General features: G+C 41.8%; 1 protein-coding gene across 4 annotated transcripts in view; it reads right to left on the bottom strand.

Moving 5' to 3' along the window:
• ICA1L (islet cell autoantigen 1 like) overlaps nucleotides 1–24,844 on the bottom strand; it is a 194,056-nt gene that overhangs the window by 48,554 nt on the left and 120,658 nt on the right. For all 4 annotated transcript variants that reach the window (XM_073633283.1, XM_073633282.1, XM_073633281.1 and 1 more), the window contains exon 11: nucleotides 6,321–6,551. In XM_073633283.1, the coding sequence (XP_073489384.1) occupies nucleotides 6,321–6,551 (231 nt within the window). The remainder of the gene's footprint in view (nucleotides 1–6,320; nucleotides 6,552–24,844) is intronic.

Raw genomic sequence — 24,844 nt, 5'->3', positions numbered from 1 at the left:
TCTCCTCTTATCTTATCCAGCCGCAGGGTTCTGTTATACAGACCCAATCTTCACCTCTCATGGTGGGCTCCGTATAGAAACCCATCAGAGACTGGGGCCCCCTACGAATAAGGGGATCCTGCAGTTCTGGACCTGTAAAGCACCCGGCTAGAAATTAGGCTAGAAAAAACATTTTCTAATATGCAGGGTCCAGCTCTCTAAAAAAGAGAAGCGTTACAGGTAAAGCCTCGTTTCTTCGGACATGAGGCCCGGGTACCATCCAATTCGGCCATTAAAAGACACTTTGAATGGATCCGGTTCGCCTGACTTGCCCCAGAATAGGATATGGGATATTCCCCCTTTGGAACTCAGCACAGGACATCTTTACACGTCCATCACCTAAGACACTGGCGTAAAAACTGAGGTATCCCTGCAAGGGGAGGGATTATATAGGGGGTTGAACTTTCTGATAGGGTGTGCCAGTGTCCAATCACCAGTGATACCCTATATAACCCATCAGTAATTACTGTGGCTCTGTGTCCTGTGATGTTCGAGAAAGAAAGTGTTTTTAATGCACCAAGCCTTTTATCTAACCTTTAAATTATTCAATTTGGTATTCTGAAAGTAAAAAAAAAAAAAAAAAGGAAGGCCTTTGCCTACATACTTTGTTTTCTAATGCTTTTTCATCTCAGAAAGTTGGAAGGTATGCTGGTGGAAGGGGGAAGAACTACACCTTCTTGGCAGTGAGACGTCATGTATCAACAGGCCAAAAGGTGCCTGTTTTTCTCATCGATCTCAGCATCTCTGGACATTTCAGCTGTAAACTAGGGTTAATTTAGTCAACAAAAATATTTTCGTCAATGAAATAAACACTATTTTAGTCTACTAAAATACAACCAAAAACAATTCAGATCATTATAATGCGACAAAAACTAAAATGGCATTTTAGTCAAAAAGCTGACTAAAACAAAGTTGAAAAATAATGTAAAAATTAACTGCTGTAAGCCCCACTGATGGCCATGGTAATGGATGACCTCTTCAGACCACACAGATAAGAGTGGTTTTCTCCACACATTTGTGAGTGGAATTGTACAGACATCTTGTCCTATTAAAGTAATTGCATAAGGAAATGATTCCGGACGCTGCATTTCCAAAAATCCTTTTATTGAAGCTTCATATGACAATTGGTTGACAGATGGAGCAGGGGACAAAGAGGTAGATGCGTTTCATGCAAATGTTAGCGCTTAATCATTATTATCAAGGTATAAGTAATTGCATTGCACACGGTTCATGCTCCATGTTTAGATTTTATTTTGCTTTTAGTGATGGTGGCTGTTCACAGCTAATCCTTGGAGCTGCAAAACTAGTGTGAATATCCATCACCTTACACAAGCAGATTCTTACTGGACTGTCTTCAAACTGCAAGTTATAGGCCTACTGGCTTCTTGTTGATTTCTATTCCTGGATTTAGAGGTTGACATTTTAGCACATCTGATTATACAGATATACAATATAGGTATTAACAGCGCCAATGGAGGACTATATATAATGTGCAAAATTGTAATTGGTGAAAACCACAGCAGCTGTTACAAAGGCACTAGACCCTAAAAAGAGATATATAGGTATTAACAGCGCTCATGGAGAAAGTGTAACATAATAAAGTGCAAAGTGCTATAAATGATCAATGGTAAGTGGGTAGCACAATTAAAAAAAAAAAAAAAAAAAAAAAAAAAAATTATATATATATATATATATATATATATATATATATATATATATATATATATATATATATATATATATATATATATATATATATATATATATATATAGCGCCAAGTGCTTCCAGCAGCAACTCAAGTAGCAGGCTTCAAAAGGAATGTTCAGAGACCACACTCAACAAAGATCAATAAATCCCCTCTTGTAGCCCCACTCACCAGAACCTGTAGATCCTCAGCTTTGCAGTCCAGGGGTCAAAAAAATGCTTAGTGGAGTCACGGTGGTAGATCTAAAGTCAAAGGAACGCCAACAAATGGTTAACATGCGGACCAGGGGAGACGATATATATTAAAAGAAGAGAGAGAAAGCATATAAGTGAAGTACTGCCGGCACTGACTGTCTGCGCATTACCATAAGGCCACTCACGAGACGGCTTGAGAAAACAGGCATCAGGGTGTTCCGGGTTCGTAACCGCAGCGTGCGTTCCACGGATACCGGAAGTAGCGTCACTGGTAAGTAAAACAAGAAATGCGTTGATGCGTTTTGCCCCTCCTCCAGGGCGTCATCTGATGACGCCCTGGAGGAGGGGCGAAACACATCGACACATTTCCAGTTTTACGTACCAGTGACGCTACTTCCCGTATCCATGGAACGCATGCGGAACGCACGCTGCGGTTGCGAACTCGGAACACCCTGATGCCTGTTTTCTCAAGCCGTCTCGTGAGTGAAGTTTTGTTAATGCGCAGTCAGTGCTGGCAGTAGTTCACTATATGCCTTCTCTCTCTTTTTTTAATATATATCATCTCCCCTGGTCCGCATGTTAACTATTTGTTTTAGTTCCTTCGACTTTGGATCTACCACTGTGACTCTACTAAGCATTTTTTGACCCCTGGACTGCAAAGCTGAGGGTCTACAGGTTCTGGTGAGTGGGGTTACAAGAGGGGATTTCTTGATCTTCGTTGAGTGTGGTCTCTGAACATTCCTTTTGAAGCCTGCTACTTGAGTTGCTGCTGGAAGCACTTGGCACTTTATACATATACATATTTTTTTTTTTTTATTGTACTACCGCTTACCACTGATCATTTACTTTATAGCACTTTGCACTTTATTATGTTACACTTTCTCCATGAGCGCTGTTAATACCTATATATCTCTTTTAAGGCCTTTGTAACAGCTGCTGTGGTTTTCACCAATTACAATTTTGCACATTATATATAGTCCTCCATTTGCGGGAATTTTAGTTTGTTTTATACATCTGATTATATAGTTTAGTAACATTTGACTTTTTTATGGAGCACCCACAGATCATCTTCTTCTGCACCCCCCTATAATCTGCTATTATAGGTAAAAATATTCTTATATTAATAGGTACCTTTTAATCTGCATATGTTTACCAATACAAGAATTCTCATTTTTTTTTTTTAGCAAAGGTCCGTACCTTCACATATCATTGAAATAAATAGGATTAAATGACCAGCAGAGAGGTACTACATTTATATATAGAAACAAGCTCGAGTTCAGTGCTAGGTCAGTGGTGAAAGTAGACAAATCATAACTCAAATACAAGATTAGCATCATGCTAGATGCAGGCAGTGAAAAATCCTAATCCAGAGACCAGAAAAAGTCCAAGCACAGTAAGACTCCCTTATCTTATATTCTACTGCAGATTCAGGCCCATAGAGTATATTTCTAATCTAAGGGGAACAATATTGTATTGGATAAAATGCATAACCCAGCTGAAAGGCTCATCCCAGCCATGGCACTGCACCAAAGAATGAAGGAGTCCAAAAATATCCCAACTCTGTCAAAATCAATATTCTCAGGAGATCTAATCGTCTAATGCATATACTGTAGGTGCTTCAGGACAGTTTCACATCTTTGTGTTACAGTAACGCAGCATGTATGTTTTAGCAACAAACAAAAATCCCCTGCAGACATAGCTTACCACGGAATGCACAGGGCTGAGCATATTTTGTGATGTCATTGTGCATGCTGCTGGCTGTCGCGTGTCGTCATTTTATATGCTTTTTATTTGACTATGCTTATGAACACTGCATAAAACAAATACAAAGTGTGGAAGATATTGGGTCATGGTATGTGTTTTTTTTCTATTTGAGTGACACTGGCACTTTCCCTGGAGCTCAGGCTGTGAAGAACAGTGTCTGAAGTACGGTCCTGCGGTGTTCCATTTGATGCTGACCTGATACCTGGGGGACAGCAGAGAATCAGGTTGGCTTAACCACTTAGAGTGTGGAGGTTAGCCCTTTGGTAAGAAGATTCTTCTCATGGTGGTGGTCTCTCACTCCAAGGTGTGGTCCATCACAGCATTCGTGGTGGTGGAGCAGCAGATGGACTTGAATTTATGAGATGCATGGACTTTTCTATAGGTTTACATTATCTTTTAGAATATGAATGCTGGACTATATGCACTTTGAGAGAACTGATTTATGCATATAGCACTTTGATGGAATATATCTTTATTGTGATCTGAATTTATGGCACAAAAGCACTCTATGTTCACATGCATTTGCACTATAGTAAGTTAGATTTAAAGAGATAGTGCATAATTTTTCAATTTTAATTACATTTTTTATTGCAATATAAATCAATTACTAACAATTTATGGTACAGTAGTACTTTTGTTTTGGCACATAATTGCACATTTAGTGTGTTGCATTTAAAGAGACAGCACACTATTTTTGTTTATTAACTTGTGTTTATCCAGTATTCGGATATCGTGGTAGCTGTGGTCCAGATTTGCATTAGACACAGAGCACAGGCTGTTTTTTGTTTAATGTATGTGTTAGTGCATTGCCATTTTTTTTTGAAGAAACCCTATCACATTAGAACATGGGTGCTCAACCTGTGGCCCTCCAACTGTTGTGGAACTAATGATTGTGGGTGCAATGCTCTGAAGGCTCCTCCAAACAAATATATGCTCTTTGTTTTTCGAGAGAGCCTTTTTTCATGCTAGGTTCCTGTCCTCCTTTGAGTTAAATCCCCAGTGTTTTGTTCTTTTGACCACATCGGGTTTTGTGTCCTTATTCCATGTTTGTGAATTTGTTATTGTTCCACCTGTTTTTGGGAGGTTCTGGTTGATCAGCTTCTCACTGGCTCGGGTTCTTTTTTGTGTGGTGGCGATTCCATCCTGCAGTAACCTTACCTAGTAAGGGGCCCAACCTCATTCATTCAGATTCAGGATATGGTCCATTTGGTGGCTCCTGTGCTGGAGGAAGTCCTCAGTCCTCCTACTGAGGCCTGTTAGTGTTTTTTTTTTCTGTGTTGCCCCCCTCTCCTTTAGGAGTGCTTTTGGACATATTAACATTTTTTTAATTCATTAAGGGGGACAGGTCCTGCCCCTCCCATTTTATGTTTATGCCATGAGTACTGCTTTACCACAAAACCGAGGCATGCTGGGTGGAGTGGGCTTATAATGGAAGCTGGTTTATGATCTTTTGCATGCTGGGTAGAGGGGGGTTATAACGGGGGGTGGTTTATGATCTTTTGCTGTTTGCCAGTGCCTGAGATTCCTGAAGGCAGCAGTAAAACCTGACTGTATCCTGAACTCAATGGATTTCAAGAAATGGATTTTACAGTACATTTCATTAGGCAAAGTATAAAATTCTAACCAGGTGTTACAGAACACAATATTGCTTACACTGATTACTTCCACAGGTATCGAAATGAAGTAATGCCAGGGAGTCATAATTTCACATCTTCCAGGACTATGCAAAGGAAAACATTTCTGGAAGGGGGTAAAAAAATATCACAAAAAAATTCACAGACTGAGTTACAAGACAACTGGCATCTTTCCCTACGGCATGAAAACTAGATACCAAGGGGAATAGTATACCAATAAGGGGGTATTGATTCACTTGGTAAACAAAACACATTTCTCTTCTGTGAAAAACTTTAAAAGTCAATCATTGGGTTTTTTTGGCTTTGAACAGTGAATTACATCATGCCTGTTAAACGAATGGGAGATTCAAGGAATTCCACATGGAATGGTACTGTTGTATGGAGTTCATTAACTCGGACCACTGCAGAGCTATTCTCCGTGTAGGCAAAAAACTCCACCTCGATAAGGGGTTCAAATGTTCACATATTTAGTGCCTCTTGTATAAGTAACTTGCTTCGTTGATAAAGATAAATATGTTTTAAAGTCCCAAAAACACCCCCCCACTTTTCTTGCCAAACTCCTAGCTTACAACACCCTTTCCTCCCTCCTTTTCTTCTCTATTCTGTCCCCCATCTGCCATCATTGGCTCTTTTCTAAATATTCCTTCCTTAAGCTGACAAACCAGGGGGACAAATTTTGGATGATTCAGCAAGCATTTACAAGTGAAGTCAGCAGTGGAAGCCCCATTTTCTTCTCAGTACAGGTTTCTTTTAAATTATAAGGACTGTTTTTCATATGGATACATTTTAAAAACTGAAAATAGGTTAAGACTATGCTCTAATTTTTAGACAAATCATGTGGAAAAAACACAGACAGTGATTCATATTTAGAAATTATTTTGTATTGTTCTTAGGTTGGGATTTTCACACTGACAGCAATTAGCCTATGCACTTTCCATGGTCCAAAAACCAACGATTATTAAAATATAAAAAAACTGACTTACTCATTTCCCCAACAGACTGCAGACCCATATCAAGGAGCTGAGAAGGAAGAAATCCAGACAGCTTATCTGATTGCTTTGTCCATAAACTAGTTTCTTGTGAGTTGGAGCCTCCAAACAAATTCTGCTCTTCTTGCGACAGCTCTGGAGACAGGGGGGCTTGTAAGTTCAAGAAGGAGAACTCTTGATCAAAATCCTCTGCTTCTCTACTGTCCAATAACAGATGCTTAGGTTCTGCAAGTAAAACAAATATCTTTGGTGTCATGTCAAAACAAATTGGGTAGGCTTAAAGATCTACACCTTAGTAATAAAGTATTTAAACTGTTTAGCTAACAGAACAGTAAAAGTGATTAATGTTACTATCACTTCAACACCGAAACAAAAACCTGCTGACAGATATGTGGTAGCACTTAAAGCTATCACCCAAAAGGGGAAGTTTTGTTTGTTTGCCTCCTCCCACCCTCCCCTCTTTAGCTTTTAGCACTTTGTCTTTTTGGGGGGAGCGTGTGCCTGTTTTTGGACAGGTACCAGCTCCCACTTCTGCCCGGATTTCCCCGGCGATCCGAGCAGGAGATCACCGGGACTATTCATAAAGCGCAGCGCTGGCTTGCGCATGCGCAGCAATAGTGACCCGAAGCCCAGTGAAGAATGTGCTCGTGGGAGGACAGCGCTGGACCCCTGGACAGGTAAGTGTCCTTATATTAAAAGTCAACAGCTACAGTATTTGTAGCTCCTGAATTTATTTTTTTTGGGAGATGCCTGCATATATAGTACAGTACTGTGCAAAAGTTTTAGGCAGGTGTGAAGAAATGCTGTGAAGTAAGAAAGCTTTCAAAAATAAATTTAAATGTTTTATTTTTATCAACTTACAAAATGAAAAGTAAGCAAACAGAAGAAAATTTTAAACCAAATCAACATTTGCTGACTACCCTTTGGCTTCAAACCAGCATCAATTCTTATACTTGCACACAGTCAGATTTTGTAGGATTAGTCATACCAAGCAGGTGCGGATGATCGTCAATTTCATATGTAGGTTGAAACACAGTCATTAATTGAAACAGAAGTGTAAGAGGCTTGAAACTGGGTAAGAAACAGACAAACTCTGCTGATAAAGTGAGGTTGTAGAATACAGTTTCATGTCTCAGGTCATACACCATGGCAAGACTGAGCACAGCAACAAGACACAAGAAAGTTATATTGCATCAGCAAGGTCTCTCCCAGGCAAAGATTGCAAAGCAGATTGGGCAACATCGAGGACAGTAGATGTAGTGGTCTGCCAATGAAACTTAATGCAGCAGATGAAAGACACATCAAGATTACTTACCTTTGACATAGGAAGATGTCCAGCTGTGCCATCAGCACAGAACTGGTGGAAACCAGGTGAAGCAGGGTACACTCAGCTACTGTCCAAGGAAGGCTGGCCAGAAGCGGTCTTCATGGAAGAATTGCAGCCAAAAGCCATACCTTTGACGTGGAAACAAGCCTAAGTGACTCAATTATGCATGAAAACCTAGGAACTGAGGTGCAGAAAAATGACAGCAGGTGCTCTAGACTGATCATTCAAAATTTGGGATATTTGGCTCTAGCGGGGGACAGTTTGTTGGGAGGCGTGTGATTGGCTCCAAATTTAATTCACAGCAGGACAATGACCCCAAACATACAACCAATGTCATTAAGAACTATCTTCAGTGTAAATAAGAATAAGGAGTCCTGGAAGTGATGGTTTAGGCCCCTACAGAGCCCTGATCTCAACATCATTGAGTCTGTCTTTGATTACATGAAAGTGGAGCTCCACTGAAAAGGGGAAGCTTCGCTTGTCTGCCTCTTGCCCCCCTCAGGTACCACATCTGGCACTGTGTGTGTGTGGGGGGGGGGAATGGCTACCTGGTTTTGATAGGTGCCTGCTCCCACTTCCTGCAGAGTGTGCTGCGGCGAACTCAGACGGAAGTTCGATCCTCACTGCAGCCGGCCCATTGAGAAAGCGCAGCGCAATTCGCACATGCGCAGTAGAAAACTGGCCGGTTCGCTGCCGGTTTCCCTTACCCAAGATGGCAGCGCCAACACCTGAGAGCCGATTCAAGAATCAGCTTGGGTGAGGACACCACAGGATCCCTGGACAGGTAGGTGCCCTAATAGTAAAATTCAGCAGTTACAGTATTTAACTGCTAACTTAATTTTTTGGTGGGGGGGGGGTTGGCTGGAGCTCCGCTTGAAGAGAGAGAAAGATTTGAAGCAGTCCACATCCACAGAAGATCTGTGGTTAGTTCTCCAAGATGTTTGGAACAACCTACCTGCTGAGTTTCTTCAAAAACTGTGTGCAATTGTATGTAGAGGAATTGATGCAGTTTTGACTTGGATTTCTCTTCTGTTCATTTACTTTCCATTTTGTTCATTGATAAAAATAAACTTAAGAGTTCTATTTCTGAAAGCATTCCTAATTTACAGCATTTTTTCACACCTGCCTAAAACTTTTGCACAGTAGTGTACCTGCAGAACCTTTCAAAGCACTCACACTGCCTAAATGCTGGGCTGTTCTAATTAGATAAATCTTGTGCGCTAGCTGATAATGCCAAAGCTTGCATGCCTTCCAAGCCACTGCCGCCTCCTCCTCCTTCAATACATTCATACTGGCCAGAGAAGCAGCCATCACAGCGATAGCTCAAAAGGAATGTATGAAAAGAAGCTTTTGCAGATATCTGTAGACACCTCTTGGAGCCTAAAATTTTATAAACGGTCAGCTTTGTTTTTGTTAAAGTGACAAAGTCACATTAGTTGTACACAGTAAAATAGCCGTCATTTACATACAAAAAAAATAAATCATAATTTTTTTTGCTTCCAGCCAACACTAAAGCTGGCCAAATATTGGTAGAATTTCATATGAACATTTGTATGAAAAATCTAATCAGTACATTCAATAATGCTATCAGAGACTTGACGGATGCAATCTAAATTCTGTTGATAACTTGCTCAATATACACAATCAGCCATTACGTTATGACCACTGACGGGTAGAGTGAATAAAGTTGATTATCTTGTTACACTGGCACCTGAAAGTGGCTGGTATAGATTAGGCAGCAAATGAACACATTGTACCTGAAGTTGATTTGTTGAAAGCAGAAAAAACAAATAGGCAATAGTAAGGATTTGAACGACTTTGACAAGGGCAATGGCTAGACCACTGGGTCAGAGCATCCCAAGAACTGCAGCTTTTGTGGAATGTGCCTAATCTCCTGTGTTCAGGATCTACCAAAAGTGATCAAAGGAAGGAAAATCGGCAAACAGGTCATGGGCAGCCAAGCTCATTGATGCATGTGGACTGGAGTATGAAGGCTGGCCCAGTGGCGGAATTACCGGGGTCGCAACAGTCGCACTTGCGACGGGGCCCAGCATTCCGCCACTGTCGGGGGGCCCAGTGGGGTTGCTATTCACGGCTCTGAGCGGAGATCGTGTCTGTCCTCTCTGGCAGGGGATGAGGGAGGACACACAGGCACAGCTGATCTTACGGCTCCCCCTTCTCCCCCTCCCTCTCCTTTGTGCTCCACGGGCAGTCAAGTGTGAAGCTAAAGAGCTCACATTTCCCGCGGAGCACAGAGGAGAGGAGTGGGAGGGGGGAGAAGGGGGAGCCGTAAGATCAGCTGTGCCTTTGTGTCCTCCCTCATCCCCTGCCAGAGAGCAGGGCCATCTTTAACGCGGGGCAAACAGGGCATCTGCCTCGGGCCTTGTCTTTGCTGCCCTGTTTACCCCGATAATAGCACCGCAGAGTGCACCGGGGACACTGGCAGCAGAGCTGTATCAGCGAGCAGAGAGGGGGTGGGGCCAGGAGCTCCACTGACACGCTGATGCGCCCTATGCAGCCTGTGTACTCGGGAGGGAGCGGTCGTAGTAGGAGCTGAGAGCCCCACCCCCTGTATTCCCCAGCCAGCAGAGAGGGGCGGGGCCAAGAGCTCCACTGGAGCTTTGACCCCGCCCCATGCAGTCTGTGTACTCAGGAAGGAGCGGCTGTAGAAGGAGAGAAGGAGATTTGAGTGGGAGTCCCGCCCCAGACCTCTAAAAGTGTATGATGAGCCCAGCTGGCCAAATATGTCCTTCCCCCATAGACTGCCTGAATGCTATCCTAAACCCTGAGCTGTTGTACAACTGCAAAGCTGTGCATTTCTGAAAGTTCTCTGACCGTCTCTTGTAGTAAGTCTGCCGTCTCCTGTAGTATGTCTGCCGTCTCCTGTAGTAAGTCCGCCGTCTCCTGTAGTAAGTCCGCCGTCTCCTGTAGTAAGTCCTCCGTCTCCTGTAGTATGTCCGCCGTCTCTGACCATCTCCTGTAGTATGTCCACAGTCTCCTGTATTATGTCTGTAGTCACCTGTAGTATGTCCGCCGTCTCCTTTAGTATGTCCACCATCTCCTGTAGTAAGTCCGCTGTCTCCTGTAGTAAGTCCGCCGTCTCCTGTAGTAAGTCCGCCGTCTCCTGTAGTATGTCCGCCCTCTACTGTAGTATGTCCGCCGTCTCCTGTAGTATGTCCGCCGTCTCCTGTAGTATGTCCGCCATCTCCTGTAGTATGTCTGCGGTCTGACCGTCTCCTGTAGTATGTCTGCAGTCTCTGACCATCTCCTGTAGTATGTCTGCAGTCTCTGACCATCTCTTGTAGTATGTCTGCAGTCTCTGACTGTCTTCTCCTCAGTGAGTGGTAATGATGTGCTGTAACCACTAGCAACCATTCAGTAAGTCTGCCGTCTCCTGTAGTAAGTCCGCTGTCTCCTGTAGTATGTCCGCCGTCTCCTGTAGTAAGTCCCCCGTCTCCTTTAGTATGTCCGCCGTCGCCTGTAGTATGTCTGCAGTCTCTGACCATCTGCTGTAGTATGTCTGCAGTCTCTGACGTCTCCTGTAGTTTGTCTGCAGTCTCTGACTGTCTCATGCAGTATGTGTATTAATGTGCTGCTTTTCTTGCTCAATTATTTGGGATTGCTCAGTGAGTTGTAATGATGTGCAATAACCTGTAGCAACCAATCAGTGAACAATAGTGATTTGCTGTAATCTCTAGCAACCAGTTAGCAGTAATGATGTGCTGTGACCTTCTTTCAACCAATCAACAAGCAGAAATTATGTGCTGTAACCTCTAGGAACCAGTCAGTGAGCGGTAATGATAGGCTGTGACCTCTGGCAACCAAATGCAATCACTGGGTGATCTGCTGCAGTAAACTGATTTTGAGTCTACCTGCTATTTTTTTTGTATGCCTCAAAATGGAGGGCCCAAGAAAATGTTTGCCCGGTCCAATCAATATTAAAGATGGCCCTGCCAGAGAGGACGGACGGGCAAATAGAACGTTAATGCCGGTGTCTCTGTGCTACTGTTCCATGACAGACACCGATCTCCGCTCAGAGCCGTGCTGTCCTGAGAAGGCAGACGGCACTGATGGAAATGAATAGCATTCACTGAAGAGCACTGATAGAAGGCACTGATGGGCACTGATAAAAGGCACTGATAGGAGGCACTGATAGGAGGCACTGATGGGCACTGATAGAAGGCACTGATGAGCACTGATAGAAGGCACTGATGGGCACTGATAGAAGGCACTGATGAGCACTGATAGAAGGCACTGATGAGCACTGATAGAAGGCACTGATGAGCACTGATAGAAGGCACTGATGGGCACCGACAGAAGGCACTGATGGGCACTGATAGAAGGCACTGATGAGCACTGATAGAAGGCACTGATGGGCACTGATAGAAGGCACTGATAGAAGGCACTGATGGGCACTGATAGAAGGCACTGATGAGCACTGATAGAAGGCACTGACGAGCACTGATAGAAGGCACTGATGGACACTGATAGAAGGCACTGATAGAAGGCACTGATGAGCACTGATAGAAGGCACCGATGGGCACCGACAGAAGGCACTAATGAGCACTGATAGAAGGCACTGATGGGCACTGATAGAAGGCACTGATGGGCACTGATAGAAGGCACTGATAGGAGGCATTTATGGGCACTGATAGGAGGCACTAATGGGCACTGATAGGAGGAATTTATGGGCACCGATGAGCACTGATGGGAGGCACTGATGGGTACTGATAGAAGGCACTAACGGCACTGATAGAAGACACTAATGGGCACTGATAGGAGGCACTGATAGGAGGCACTAATGGTCAATGATAGAAGGCACTGATGGGCACTGATAGGAGGCACTGATGTGCACTGATAGGAGGCACTGATGTGCACTGATAGGCTGCACTGATAGCTGGCATTGATGGGCACTGATAGGTGGTACTGATGGGCACTGAGGAACACTGATAGGCAGAACTCAGGCAGTATTGATGGGCAGAATTGAAGAGTACTAATAGGTGGCACTGATAGACACTGTTAGGCGGCATTGATGGGCACTGATAGATGGCACTGCTGATTGAGGTACTGATTATCAGTGTAAACAATTTACTGACATTCTTGACAGTTAACGGCAGTCCTTTTCTAACACAGACACAGAGTGGGAGGAAAGGGCTGCGGATAACCGGCAAGTCTGTTTACATGTGATCAGCTGATCACATGGTAAAAGGGCGCTGTGATTGGGCTGGATGCACGTCCCAGGAGTCATGCGGGAAGCACGGTTTTGGGAGGATGTCCATGGACACCCCCCAAAATTGGAAGCCCGGGGCTGGGATGGAAGGGGGGCCCGTCATGGTTTCTTGCACCGGGCCCTGAAGGTTATAGTTACGCCTCTGGGCTGGCCCATTTAGTCCGATCCAATAAAAGAGCTATTATAGCTCATATTGCTAAAAAAATGAATGCTGGTTCCAACAGAAAGATGTCAGAACACACAGTGCATCAGAGTTTGTTGCACATGGGGCAACGCAGCCATGTACCAGTCAGGGTGCGCACGCTGACCTGTGTCCACAGCCAACAGCTCCCACAATGGGCGTCAGAACTGGACCACAGAGCAATGGAAGAAGGTGGCCTGGTCTGATCAATCACATTTTCTTTTACATCTTGTGGATAATTGGGTGCATGCACATCGCTTACCTTGGGAAGAGATGCACTATGGGAAAAAAGCAAGCTGGCAGAGGCAGTGTGATGTTTTGGGCAATGTTCAGAGGGAAACGTTGGGTCCTGCTATGTGGATTTTACTTTGGAGTCCATGCCTCAAGGATCAGTGCTGTTTAGGCAGCAAAACGGGGACCTACTCAATATTAGGTAGTCATAATGTTATGGACGATTGGTGTAAATTCTTCATTACTTTTTTTTGTCTTGGAGCCTAGCCCATACAATTAGGGCGTAAAAAGGAGGATAGAACAGAACTGAATTAAAGGGGCCCAGAAACAGTCCAGTGAAGTCCTGTACTTTGCAAGTGAAGTTGTACTTTGCAGGGAAAGTCTCCCGGGGCTTAGTGAATGTTGTGAAGCTTCACTTTGCAAAGAATACCAAAACACGTGTAAGAAAAATAAAATAGCATTTTGCTTACACATTACTGGATGATAGAAGTTAGCAGAGCTTCACCTCACTTCACTAAAGTGGTATTAAACTCAAACTCAAAGCCAAAAATGTAATACATTGCTGAATACCAATCATTAGATTTAAAGGCTGTATTCGTCTCCCCCCCCCCTCTTTTTTCCCCCCTGGTGATCTGGCCTGTAGCACATCTTCTGTATTATACAGACAACACTCTGGATGAATGAGCACAGGGGGCAGATTTAGACAGCAGCCTTGTCAGTCTTGGGGGGAGGGGAGTGTAAGTACTAGCAGATTTAAAAGACACTAACAAATTGAAGCCAAACTCCAACTAATACTTTATAATCAGTCACAGCAGTTTTGTTCCCTTTGAGATAAAAGCTTTTCCATAAATAAAACGCTGATCATTTTAAGCACCCCTGTCAGTGTTAAATGGTCTGTCTCGTTCCTGTAACTGCAACAGAGCTTTTTTCTGTTGAAAAACAGACAGACAGAGAATGGCGGTTCTAATCCTGTAAACTTTATTAAATGGCAACCCAATGGAACCGGTTTGCAATTTTGGCTTCTACATGGTCTTATTCCTTGGTTGTGTGGGGTAGGGTGCGAGGCAATCGTAATCCTATATCGCCCCCCCTCCATTGTCCCACCTTTTTAATAACCCCACTTTTCCTCCAGGCTTGGAACCGGAGGCATTTAGATGGTGGCTTAATAATGGTCTTTATAGGATTGGCCAATTCTTGACCACCAAGGGTCCCTTCACTTTACAACATTGTCGTTCCAAGCTGAAATTGCCTACCTCAGAGATCTTTCCATTCTATCAAATTTCCCATTTTCTATGATCTTTGGGACAAGGGGTGCTAGTGGACCCCAAGGTAACCTCTTATGAAACAGGGTGTGTCCAAGATACAGGTCAGAGAGGTGGGATCTTGGTCATCTATAGGCTATTGCTAGACACTGCTGACAAACTGCCTTACATGCAGGCCTGTGACTTGGAATTGGTTTCGGAGAGGGATGCGGACCAATGGCACACCTGCTTCCATTCAGCATACAAGCCTATTTTGAACATTTCTTTGGTAGAGGTGAATCTGAAAGTTATGACTAGATGGTATATGGTCCCTTCTCATGTTTCAAGGCATTTTACGAACACCTCGTCTTTGTGCTCCAGAGGCGGTCACTCTAACGGGACAACGTTGGGAACGCTCTAAACTATGGAGCTTCTGGAACAGGGTTTTTGCCTTAATTAGGAGGGTTTCGGGGGCCCCGGTGCCTCAGACCCTTCCAGGTTGCTTTACTGAAAGAATCTTTAGAGAAACTCCTCCACTCAGCGCAAAGACTGATCTTCTTTATGTTATTGGCTGCAAAGCTTACCATAACTCATTCATGGAAACAACCTTCTGTTTCAATCTCTAGGTTTAGGCGCCAGGTGTCTTGGATAATGCTAAATGAGCACCTAGCCAGCAAAATTAGGGATACTTCTAAACATTTTTAAAGGATTTGGGGCACATGGGCCAGCTATGTTCATATGGATCTTTAGAGACTTGCAATGTACCTAGCATTTCTTTTTCGCTAAATGTGGCTTGTGATTTCTCCTCGAGGCTCCCTCTACTTTTTTTGCTTTTCTTTTTTCCTCCTGCTCCTTTTATTACTTTCTTCCTTCCTCTCCCTTTTTGCATATTAAATTTTTTGTGATGTTTTAGACACACCTCCTTTACGGGATATCCCATGAGAGCATAGAGTACTGTTTTGTAACCATGTTGTAATTTCAATTACTGCATAAAGATATCTTGGTGTGGATGTTGTTCTTCCTGGGGCGGGTGACCCCTTCGCTGAATATATGCCGATAATGTGATATTTGGGCATTTTTCAGGTGTGTCCTTTTATGTCCTGGTATTATGTCAGGTATTTTTACTATCTTCTGCCAGTGCTCTGGCCTCACTTTTGTCTATTTTTGTACTCTATTCGTTCAAAAATAATAAAAAAAAGATTGAAAAAAACCAAAAATGCTTGCTTTTGGGTTTAATGCTACTAAAGCTCTGGAGGATAATTCTGCTGCAGAATGCAAATGCTCTTGCAGAGTAAATAGTCGAATTGTAAATTTGCTCCATAGCATTAGATAAATTTCACTTACTGCTTCAAATTTTGAATATTATTTTGCTTACAAAATATGTTATAGGTGTCTAAGGCTCTAATCAGGTGCTTGAAAAAAACACCCCCGTCGCGGTAATTTATGCACCCGGCATCCTGAAAGGGTGCTATGCATGAATCTATCCATTAACCATACAGGGGGTGGCGTGGATAGAGGGGGCGGTGCCCGTGCGCCCTTAATGGACGGGCCGCCCCTGAACCACATGAAGACAAATAGGCAGTACAGATAAAGCAAAGACTGCAGGGTGATTTGCATAAATTGGTTTATTCTATGGACTTGGATAATTTAGCACCGCTTGCTCCTAATTGATTACAAATTCTTACAGCAGCGCACTTAGCTGGTAATAGTTTAAAATTTCCAGTAAATTCACTTTAAAAGATATCACTAGCATTGAATGTGGTTCCACTGGCTGTTTTTATATTCCCATGTCTGCAAACTGTCTAGTACTTGGGATTAATGGAAATGATAATGCTTGAATTACTCTCAGGCATGCTAGAGAATAGATTGAGGCACTAGCTGTGAAAACACCAGGATTATCATACAAAGACATTAATTTAGGTTTTGCAGCAGCGCTAGCAAAATTCTTGCAATTTAGAAACAGGAAAAACAACAAATGATAGTGTAATAATGGATACAGTGTTTGGCTGACTGGTATAGAGGAATGCATGCCGTATATTATCAGAGACACAGATCCACTTCAAATGTATTATCTTCTCTATTTTCCCACAATCAGGCTTCTGTCAGCCTATTCAATTGTTTCTTTATACATTACCTAGCAGTAATGCCTGGTACACACGATGAGAATGATCGTCCTTTTTTTTTTTTTGCATGCTAATCTTATATAGAAAACGAAGAGTTTACTAAAGTAATGAAATTCTCGCACGACAGAATAAAAATTTGAAGGTGATGTAATGTGTTGTGGTGTTTTTGTATTGTATTTTCGAACGACAATTGTACTGATTAAATGAAAATCGTACAAGAAAAAAAAAAAAAACTTTGTGCTTGTCCCATCGGATAATATTGGATGTCGTCTGATCGGCTTTGAAAGTGCTGTACTAAAGATCAGATTATCGTATGAGAGATTCAAAAGCGATATTTTTCGCATGATTCTCTCATCATGTGTACTGGCCTTAAGGCTTTAAATATGTCTAACATAAAAGGAAATGTATAGTCTTTTTAAGGAAAACATGATATCAGCTTGAGGTACATAATCTTCTTAGTGTGCATTAGCTTAGGTTTCCACTATTGCAACTTGAAAGTCGTGCAATTTTGATGCGACTTAAAGCAACGCCTGTGTATTCTTGAAGGCTATGGACCTCAAGTAGCATTGAAGTCGGGCCAAAGTAGTGCAGGAACTACTTTGAAGTCGCAGAGGTATGAACGGTACTAATTGGAAATCATGGGGTACGACTTGTCCTGCGATTTTGCAGTCCCAAGTCACAGGACAAGTTGCACAAGTGGAAACTGAGCCTTATGTGGGGTACACACTAGTCGAAAATCGGGCAGAAATTTTTGTCCAAGGAACGATTGTACGGATTTCGACTAGTGAGAGAGAGAATATATATATATATATATATGGGTGTGTGTAATATTATATATATACAGTGGGGACAGAAAGTATTCAGACCCCCTTAAATTTTTCACTCTTTCTTATATTGCAGCCATTTGCTAAAATTATTAAGTTCATTTTTTTTCCTCATTAATGTACACACACCACCCCATATTGACAGAAAAACACAGAATTGTTGACATTTTTGCAGATTTATTAAAAAGAAAAACTGAAATATCACATGGTCCTAAGTATTCAGACCCTTTGCTCAGTATTTGGTAGAAGCACCCTTTTGATCTAATACAGCCAGGAGTCTTTTTGGGAAAGATGCAACAAGTTTTTCACACCTGGATTTGGGGATCCTCTGCCATTCCTCCTTGCAGATCCTCTCCAGTTCTGTCAGGTTGGATGGTAAACGTTGGTGGACAGCCATTTTTAGGTCACTCCAGAGATGCTCAATTGGGTTTAAGTCAGGGCTCTGGCTGGGCCATTCAAGAACAGTCACGGAGTTGTTGTGAAGCCACTCCTTCGTTATTTTAGCTGTGTGCTTAGGGTCATTGTCTTGTTGAAAGGTAAACCTTTGGCCTAGTCTAAGGTCCTGAGCACTCTGGAGAAGGTTTTCATCCAGGATATCCCTGTACTTGGCCGCATTCATCCTTCCCTCGACTGCAACCAGTCGTCCTGTCCCTGCAGCTGAGAAACACCCCCACAACATGATGCTGCCACCACCATCCTTCACTGTTGGGACTGTACTGGACAGGTGATGAGCAGTGCCTGGTTTTCTCCACACATACCGCTTAGAATTAAGGCCAAAAAGTTCTATCTTGGTCTCATCAGACCAGAGAATCTTATTTCTCACCATCTTGGAGACCTTCAGGTGTTTTTTAGCAAACTCCATGTGTGCTTTCATGTGTCTTGCACTGAGTAGAGGCTTCCGTCGGGCCACTCTGCCATAAAGCCCCGACTGGTGGAGGGCTGCAGTGATGGTTGACTTTCTACAACTTTCTCCCATCTCCCGACTGCATCTCTGGAGCTCAGCCACAGTGACCTTTGGGTTTTTCTTTACCTCTCTCACCAAGGCTCTTCTCCCCCGATAGCTCAGTTTGGCCGGATGGCCAACTCTAAGAAGGGTTCTGGTCATCCCAAACGTCTTCCATTGCAGGAATATGGAGGCCACTGTGCTCTTAGGAACCTTAAGTGCAGCACACATTTTTTTGTAACCTTGGCCAGATCTGTGCCTTGCCACAATTCTGTCTCTGAGCTCTTCAGGCAGTTCCTTTGACCTCATGATTCTCATTTGCTCTGACATGCACTGTGAGCTGTAAGGTAAGGTAAATCTTAAGGTAAGGTAAGGTAAATTTGTCTGCCATGTCTCCTGCAAAATGCAAATGCAAATCAATAGCAAAGTTTACCTTATTTCGAGCAACAAAAATTCTGTGGTTTGGAAGACGAAATTTCCTGTGTTCTCTTGTTAACGGCCGTACGTTAGAGTCGACCGCTCTTCTGTTCCGTACGGAGCCCCAACTCTGCCTGACATGTGATGCTGTAGTGTATACGTGCACGCCAGCCACAGTCTGTGACGCCAAGACACAGCAGGCCTGAAAACCACGATGGAGGAGAACACAAGGGAAGGCACAAAAGCAGGCAAAGTCAAGGCCACAGCCATTAACATGGATGAGATGGTGGAGCTGGTATATCTGCTAGAGAAATATGATTATGATGGAAAACAGAAGAAGAACTATGTAAAACCCAATGCAAGGAAAGACCAGATTTTACAGAAAGTTCTTAGAGTGCTGCAGAGAAATTTGGAGTGGAAAGATCCAAAGACCAAGTGAGAAAAAGATGGTCTGATCTCAAACATAGAGAACCTGAAAAGTTTGGCCACATTCATCATATTGTCAAAAAAAGTAATTAATTACTGATCTATATTGTTTTCTGATTGTTGGAACTTTGCATCTTTTATATGCATTATATATATAATTTTTAGGAAAACTAAGAAGCAGCTTGCCAAGAGAATATCATGTAAGAAAACATGTCTGGATAGCACAGCAATATATATTGAGAAGTGTTCAATTGATGAAACATCAAAAGTGGATTCGGACATCTTTCTCAGCAATATAGGTAGGTGCACATAATTTCTTTATTTGGGGTAATCCAGTCCACAAAGCAAATATATGTGCATTGCATACTATGCAATTATAACTTCACCAAGTGTGCATCGAATTTTGTTTGCTATATTAGGTGGTGCAAAAAAAAAGCATAGTTAGCACATCTGCCATACAGGCCTGGTCATTGTTTTTTGCACCACAACCTCCCAAGAAAAATGTTATGTGGCAATATAACAATGCCTCGCCAAAACTGTGGGTGTGGTCAGAATTCATCAATATTTGGACTTCATTAAAGGACCATAATCTTTAGTGACTGTGCAACAAGCCAGTATGTAGCGGATAGATATCTCAGTGCACTCCAATTTTAGAAAAACTATTTTTTTTTTTTATAACAAACATGTTATAAATTATCTGCTATATGTAGTGGTTTTTCACAGAGCAGCTTGGATCATTCTCTTCCTGGGTCCCTCGCTGGAACCCCTAGCCCCTCCCTCTTTCAGGGTGACCCCACAGCAGGCAGCTTACTATGGGGGCACCCAAGCAGGTGCACTCCCCAATAATAGCTCTGTGTGTCCATTCACACATCGAGCCATGGATTGCCACCTCCGTCTTCGGATTGGCTCACTGGCTGTGATTGACCGCAATAGAAGCCAATCGCTCTGACGCGAACAGCCAATCAGCCATGTGAGTCCCCGGAGAGCCAAGACTCTTGTTATCAGTGTACATTAGAGCTGCACGATTCTGGCTAAAATGAGAATCACGATTTTTTTGCTTAGAGGATAGATCACGATTCTCTCACGATTCTCGCGGCGTAACATCATCTTTCACATTGAAATAAAAAAAATTGCGCTAACTTTACGGTTTCTTTTTTTTTTTATTTATTGAAGTGTATTTTTTCCCAAAAAATTGCATTTGAAAGACCGCTGGGCAAATACAGTGTGACATAAAATATTGCAGCAATTGCCATTTTATTACATTATATAATATATATATATATATATATATATATATATATATATATATATATATATATATCTAATGTTTGGGGGTTCCAAGTAATTTTTTTTAGCAAAAAATATTGATTTTAACTTAAGAAAGAAGTGTCAGAAAAAGATTTAGACTTTAAGTGGTTATACTTCCTGCATTTACACCTTGTTTAAAGCTTGGCAGATTGCCCAGATTATTTGTTTACACAGAGAAGTTTATCCCTTTGATCTAAGAAGGAAGTTAGATACAATGTTTCAAGTTCTAAACTTGGCAGAATGCCTGGATGTTTTCTTTTGACAGCTGAGTGAGCAGATAATCTCTCCACTTGTTTATATGAAAGAATCGTCAAACTCAGCAGGAGAGATCGTCAGGGGAGGTGAATCGAGATCACGATTTTTTAACGATTAATTGTGCAGCTCTAGTGTACATGCTTCCGTCATCCACACCTCTCCTTTGACTTCCACACTCTTCCTCTTCCTGCCTGTCAGCTCAGTGTCAATGTCTGTCCTTTACCTCTTGCTGGTGAAATTACTTAAATTATTCCTTAGTATGGTGCCTCAAGTTGTGCGATTTATGATAATAAAATGCCATTCCATAAATTATTGCAGAGCACAACTTGGCTCTCATGTGACTGCCCGCCTCTCCCCTCCTCTACCACACACACCCTCCTCCCGGCTAACGTCAGCGGGCGATCATCGGCCCCTCCTGCTTTGGCTGTATGATCGAGAGAGGGGAGAGGAAAGTCGATCATGTGAGCACCTAGTTGCGCTATGAAATAATGAAATATACTTTTTTTTTTCTTTTAAGCATGTACATACACACACCTATCATTATTAAACACAGAGGATTGTGTAAAGAGAAAACCGTGGGCTAATAATCACTTTAATCTCTATTTTTTTAAGCATGTTTGGCAGAAGTCGTGCAGAGTGTGGAGGGAACAACCCAGACAATGGTGCCTGCCAGCATAGATGAGGAAGATTTTGAGGAGGAAGTAACTGAGCATACCTCAGGCACAGATGCTCCATGCAAAAGTTAGTAAAATATGCCATGCAATATAATATTATATAGAAAGGTTTCCACATTGGCTGTGTATCAGCAGTGGGCAACATTATTTCCAACTGTTCATAGCCACGGAGATCCGAATTTGAATGTGATGCCGTTGGATCATAAACTTTTTATACAGTAGGGTAAGTATTCTTTTTATATTTTCTCTTAAAAGAATAATATAATAAAATTGTAATAATTTCTTAGATGTCCAGATCATCACAAACCTGAACAGAGACATGGAACTGAATTGTGCCCATCAGGATTCTGGAATTGACATACAGGAACACTCCCCAAGGCCACCCACAGTTGACCTTGCAAGAATTGATGTGAGCTCAGACGGAGGTGTTGATGATCGAGTTTCTCCGAATATAGATGACATGGATCCTGTCTCCTACACACGTACGTGTACATCTTATCTTAGAATTAACATTTACTTTTTCTAAATGCAGATTTTTATTATATTTCTTCATACAGGTCATGGTGCGAATAGTGCAACGATTTTGCGTATGCAAATGGGTTTGTTTAACTGCTGTCATGAATTAGAAAAAATAAGGGATGCAGCGATTGCTGCACGTCAAAAATTGATGGACTTTATAGACTTGCTTGGTAGATTCTAGACATGCATGGAGGAACATATGTTTTCATTGCCAAAGTTTGACCTTTGTGTCATGGCCTTTAAAGAAGTTTTTATACTTGTACACACTATTTTTTTTTTCAGAGTTCAACACACTCAGCCTAGGTTCACATTAGTGCGATGTCTGAGCAATGCGAGTTCAGCCATACAGTTGTATGGCTAAGCTCGCATTGGATTCGCACAAAAAAAAAAAAAAAAAAAGGTTTCACAGACTGCAAAACAGGTCTGCTATAAACGTACTAGTCATTTGACATTTGCAGTTAGCTCTTCTGCTGTGCTATTGTGTTATGACAAAGGGATTAGGGGTTACCCCTGCGCCAGAACATGGTTAGCAATTTGTCATTGGTTTATAGCACTCACCGAGAGACAGTCAGCAGCCATTTCACTATTTTGTTGGAATTTGGATATTCCTATGCAGCTTGAAAGTTGTAATGTTTTCTTGTTTTTGGGTGTCGCGTAGCCTCTATCATCTGGGAAAGTGTGTCCAATCCACAGGCCTGAGCCTGCTGGACACACTTTACCCATGTGTGCATCCAAACTGTTTTGTCTACATTTATGTTTTGTTAAAGTTTATATTAAATAATTATGCTGTACAACGGGTTCCCCTCACCTTAATCAAGATTGCAGGTAATCACAAACATACATATTTTTGAATAATGTTCAATGTTTAGTTATGTATATTTGTCACTACTTTCGAAAAATATTAACTTTGGTCACTTTTTTTACGCTATTTTAATTACAATTCTATATGATCCCATATAGAATGAATGTACTTATGTTGCATAAATAAAGCAACTTTCAATTAATTCTACACAGGCTTACCTCACTCTCTTTATAGCTGTTAAAAAACAAAGCTTGATTATTTGTGCCTACATCCAAGATAGACTTTTTCATGACACAGGGAGCAGTTGACAAGCTGAGGGTAGATGGTGCAGGGTGAGATGGTCAGCTCCTTCCTGTATGCTGACCTGAAGTTTGTCCAGGATGTAATAATTGAGCAGTGTTTTTAAAAAATTATGAATGAAATAAGCCTGTGTATAATTAATGAAAAAATGGTCTAATTTTTGCAAGTTAAGTACATTCATGTGCTATAGGTACATGTGGGAGCTGCTATTTTGAAAACAGTGAACATAGGTGAACTTGGTCTTGTACTAAATAATTGTAGTACAGAATGTGACTTCACACACATCACGATTTTGTCATTACATTATCATTGTGTTATTTTGGTTATGTTAACATTTTAAGGTGGGCGGACGACTAATGTTTAATGTTCCTATAATTAGTTTATTTGCACTATAGTATTTCCAAAGGAAGACCATAAACATACCATGACCAAATATTTGCAAATCATAAGCAATTTATGCTCGAAATCGTTAAGATTACTGATTATGTTTACATGTGGCAATAAAGTCTGTTTTTCATTTTTTAAAGTAATGGTTCAGTCTCTTTATTATAACATAAGGCATTTATTTTATTAACTGACAATTCTTTTTAAAAATTGATCTTATACTTTGGTTATTTGTAAATATAAACATGTAATGGTATATATTTGGTTGAGACAGAAACATCACAAAGTATTATTATTATTATAACACAGGATTTATATAGTGCCAACAGTTTACGCAGCGCTTTACAATATAAAAGGGGGACAATACAGTTATAATACAATAAAATACAAGAGGATTAAGAGGGCCCTGCTCAGAAGAGCTTACAATCTAATAGGTATATATTTTCTACTTTATTCGGGCATTAATAACATAAAATATATGCGATAACAACAAACATGCAACATTGTAATCATACCCATTAACTTTGCAACAACATTGAACAACATGCATTCAACTTTTGATATTGATATTACTGACATGGAAGCATAAATAGTCTGTGGTGACCTACATTTACACGTCATTTTGCCATTCCACTGCACCGACTCAATTAAAATAGTACATATACACCCTGTTCCAAATTATTATGCAAATTCTATTTCAGTGTCACAAAGATTAAATAATTTGTTTTTCAGTTTAAGTCATGGATGGCATTGTGTCTCAGGGCTCTTTTGATCACTGAAAACAATCTCGGACACCTGTGATAATTAGGATGCCAGTTTAGCCCAATTAAAGGAAAAACTACTAAAGGAGGGTGTTCCACATTATTAAGCAGAGCACCATTTTCAAGCAATATGGGAAAGAAAAAGGATTTCTCTGCTGCCAAAAAGAGTGAAATAGTTGAATGCCTTCGACGAGGTAAATTAGATATTTCACGAAAACTTAAGCGTGATCATCGCACTATTAAGAGATTTGTGGCTGATTCAAAGCACAGACGGGTTTTGTGCAGATAAGTCCCACAGACATCAAGGTATAGAGTCTTCCAGAGTCTTGCAACTGTGCATAAACCTTCCATTCAGCCACCACTAACCAATGCTCGCAAGCAGAAACAGCTGCATTGGGCAAAAAAACATGAAGCCATATTTTGGGCCGGAAGCATGGGAAGAGAGCTGGTCGGCCCCTTTAGGGTCCCCGAAGGTGTAAAGATGACCTTTGCAAGGGGGCGTGTCCAAGATGGCGACCAGGGCAGTAGCATAGTGAGAGAGCTCCGCTACCCTGCCTGCTAACCATCCTGCT

The sequence above is a fragment of the Aquarana catesbeiana genome, linkage group LG06, assembly GCF_042186555.1.
Source record: "Aquarana catesbeiana isolate 2022-GZ linkage group LG06, ASM4218655v1, whole genome shotgun sequence".
NCBI classification, from domain to species: Eukaryota; Metazoa; Chordata; class Amphibia; order Anura; family Ranidae; genus Aquarana; species Aquarana catesbeiana.
The sequence above is the reverse complement of the archived record's forward strand: the minus strand, read 5'-3'. Positions and strand labels throughout refer to the sequence as shown.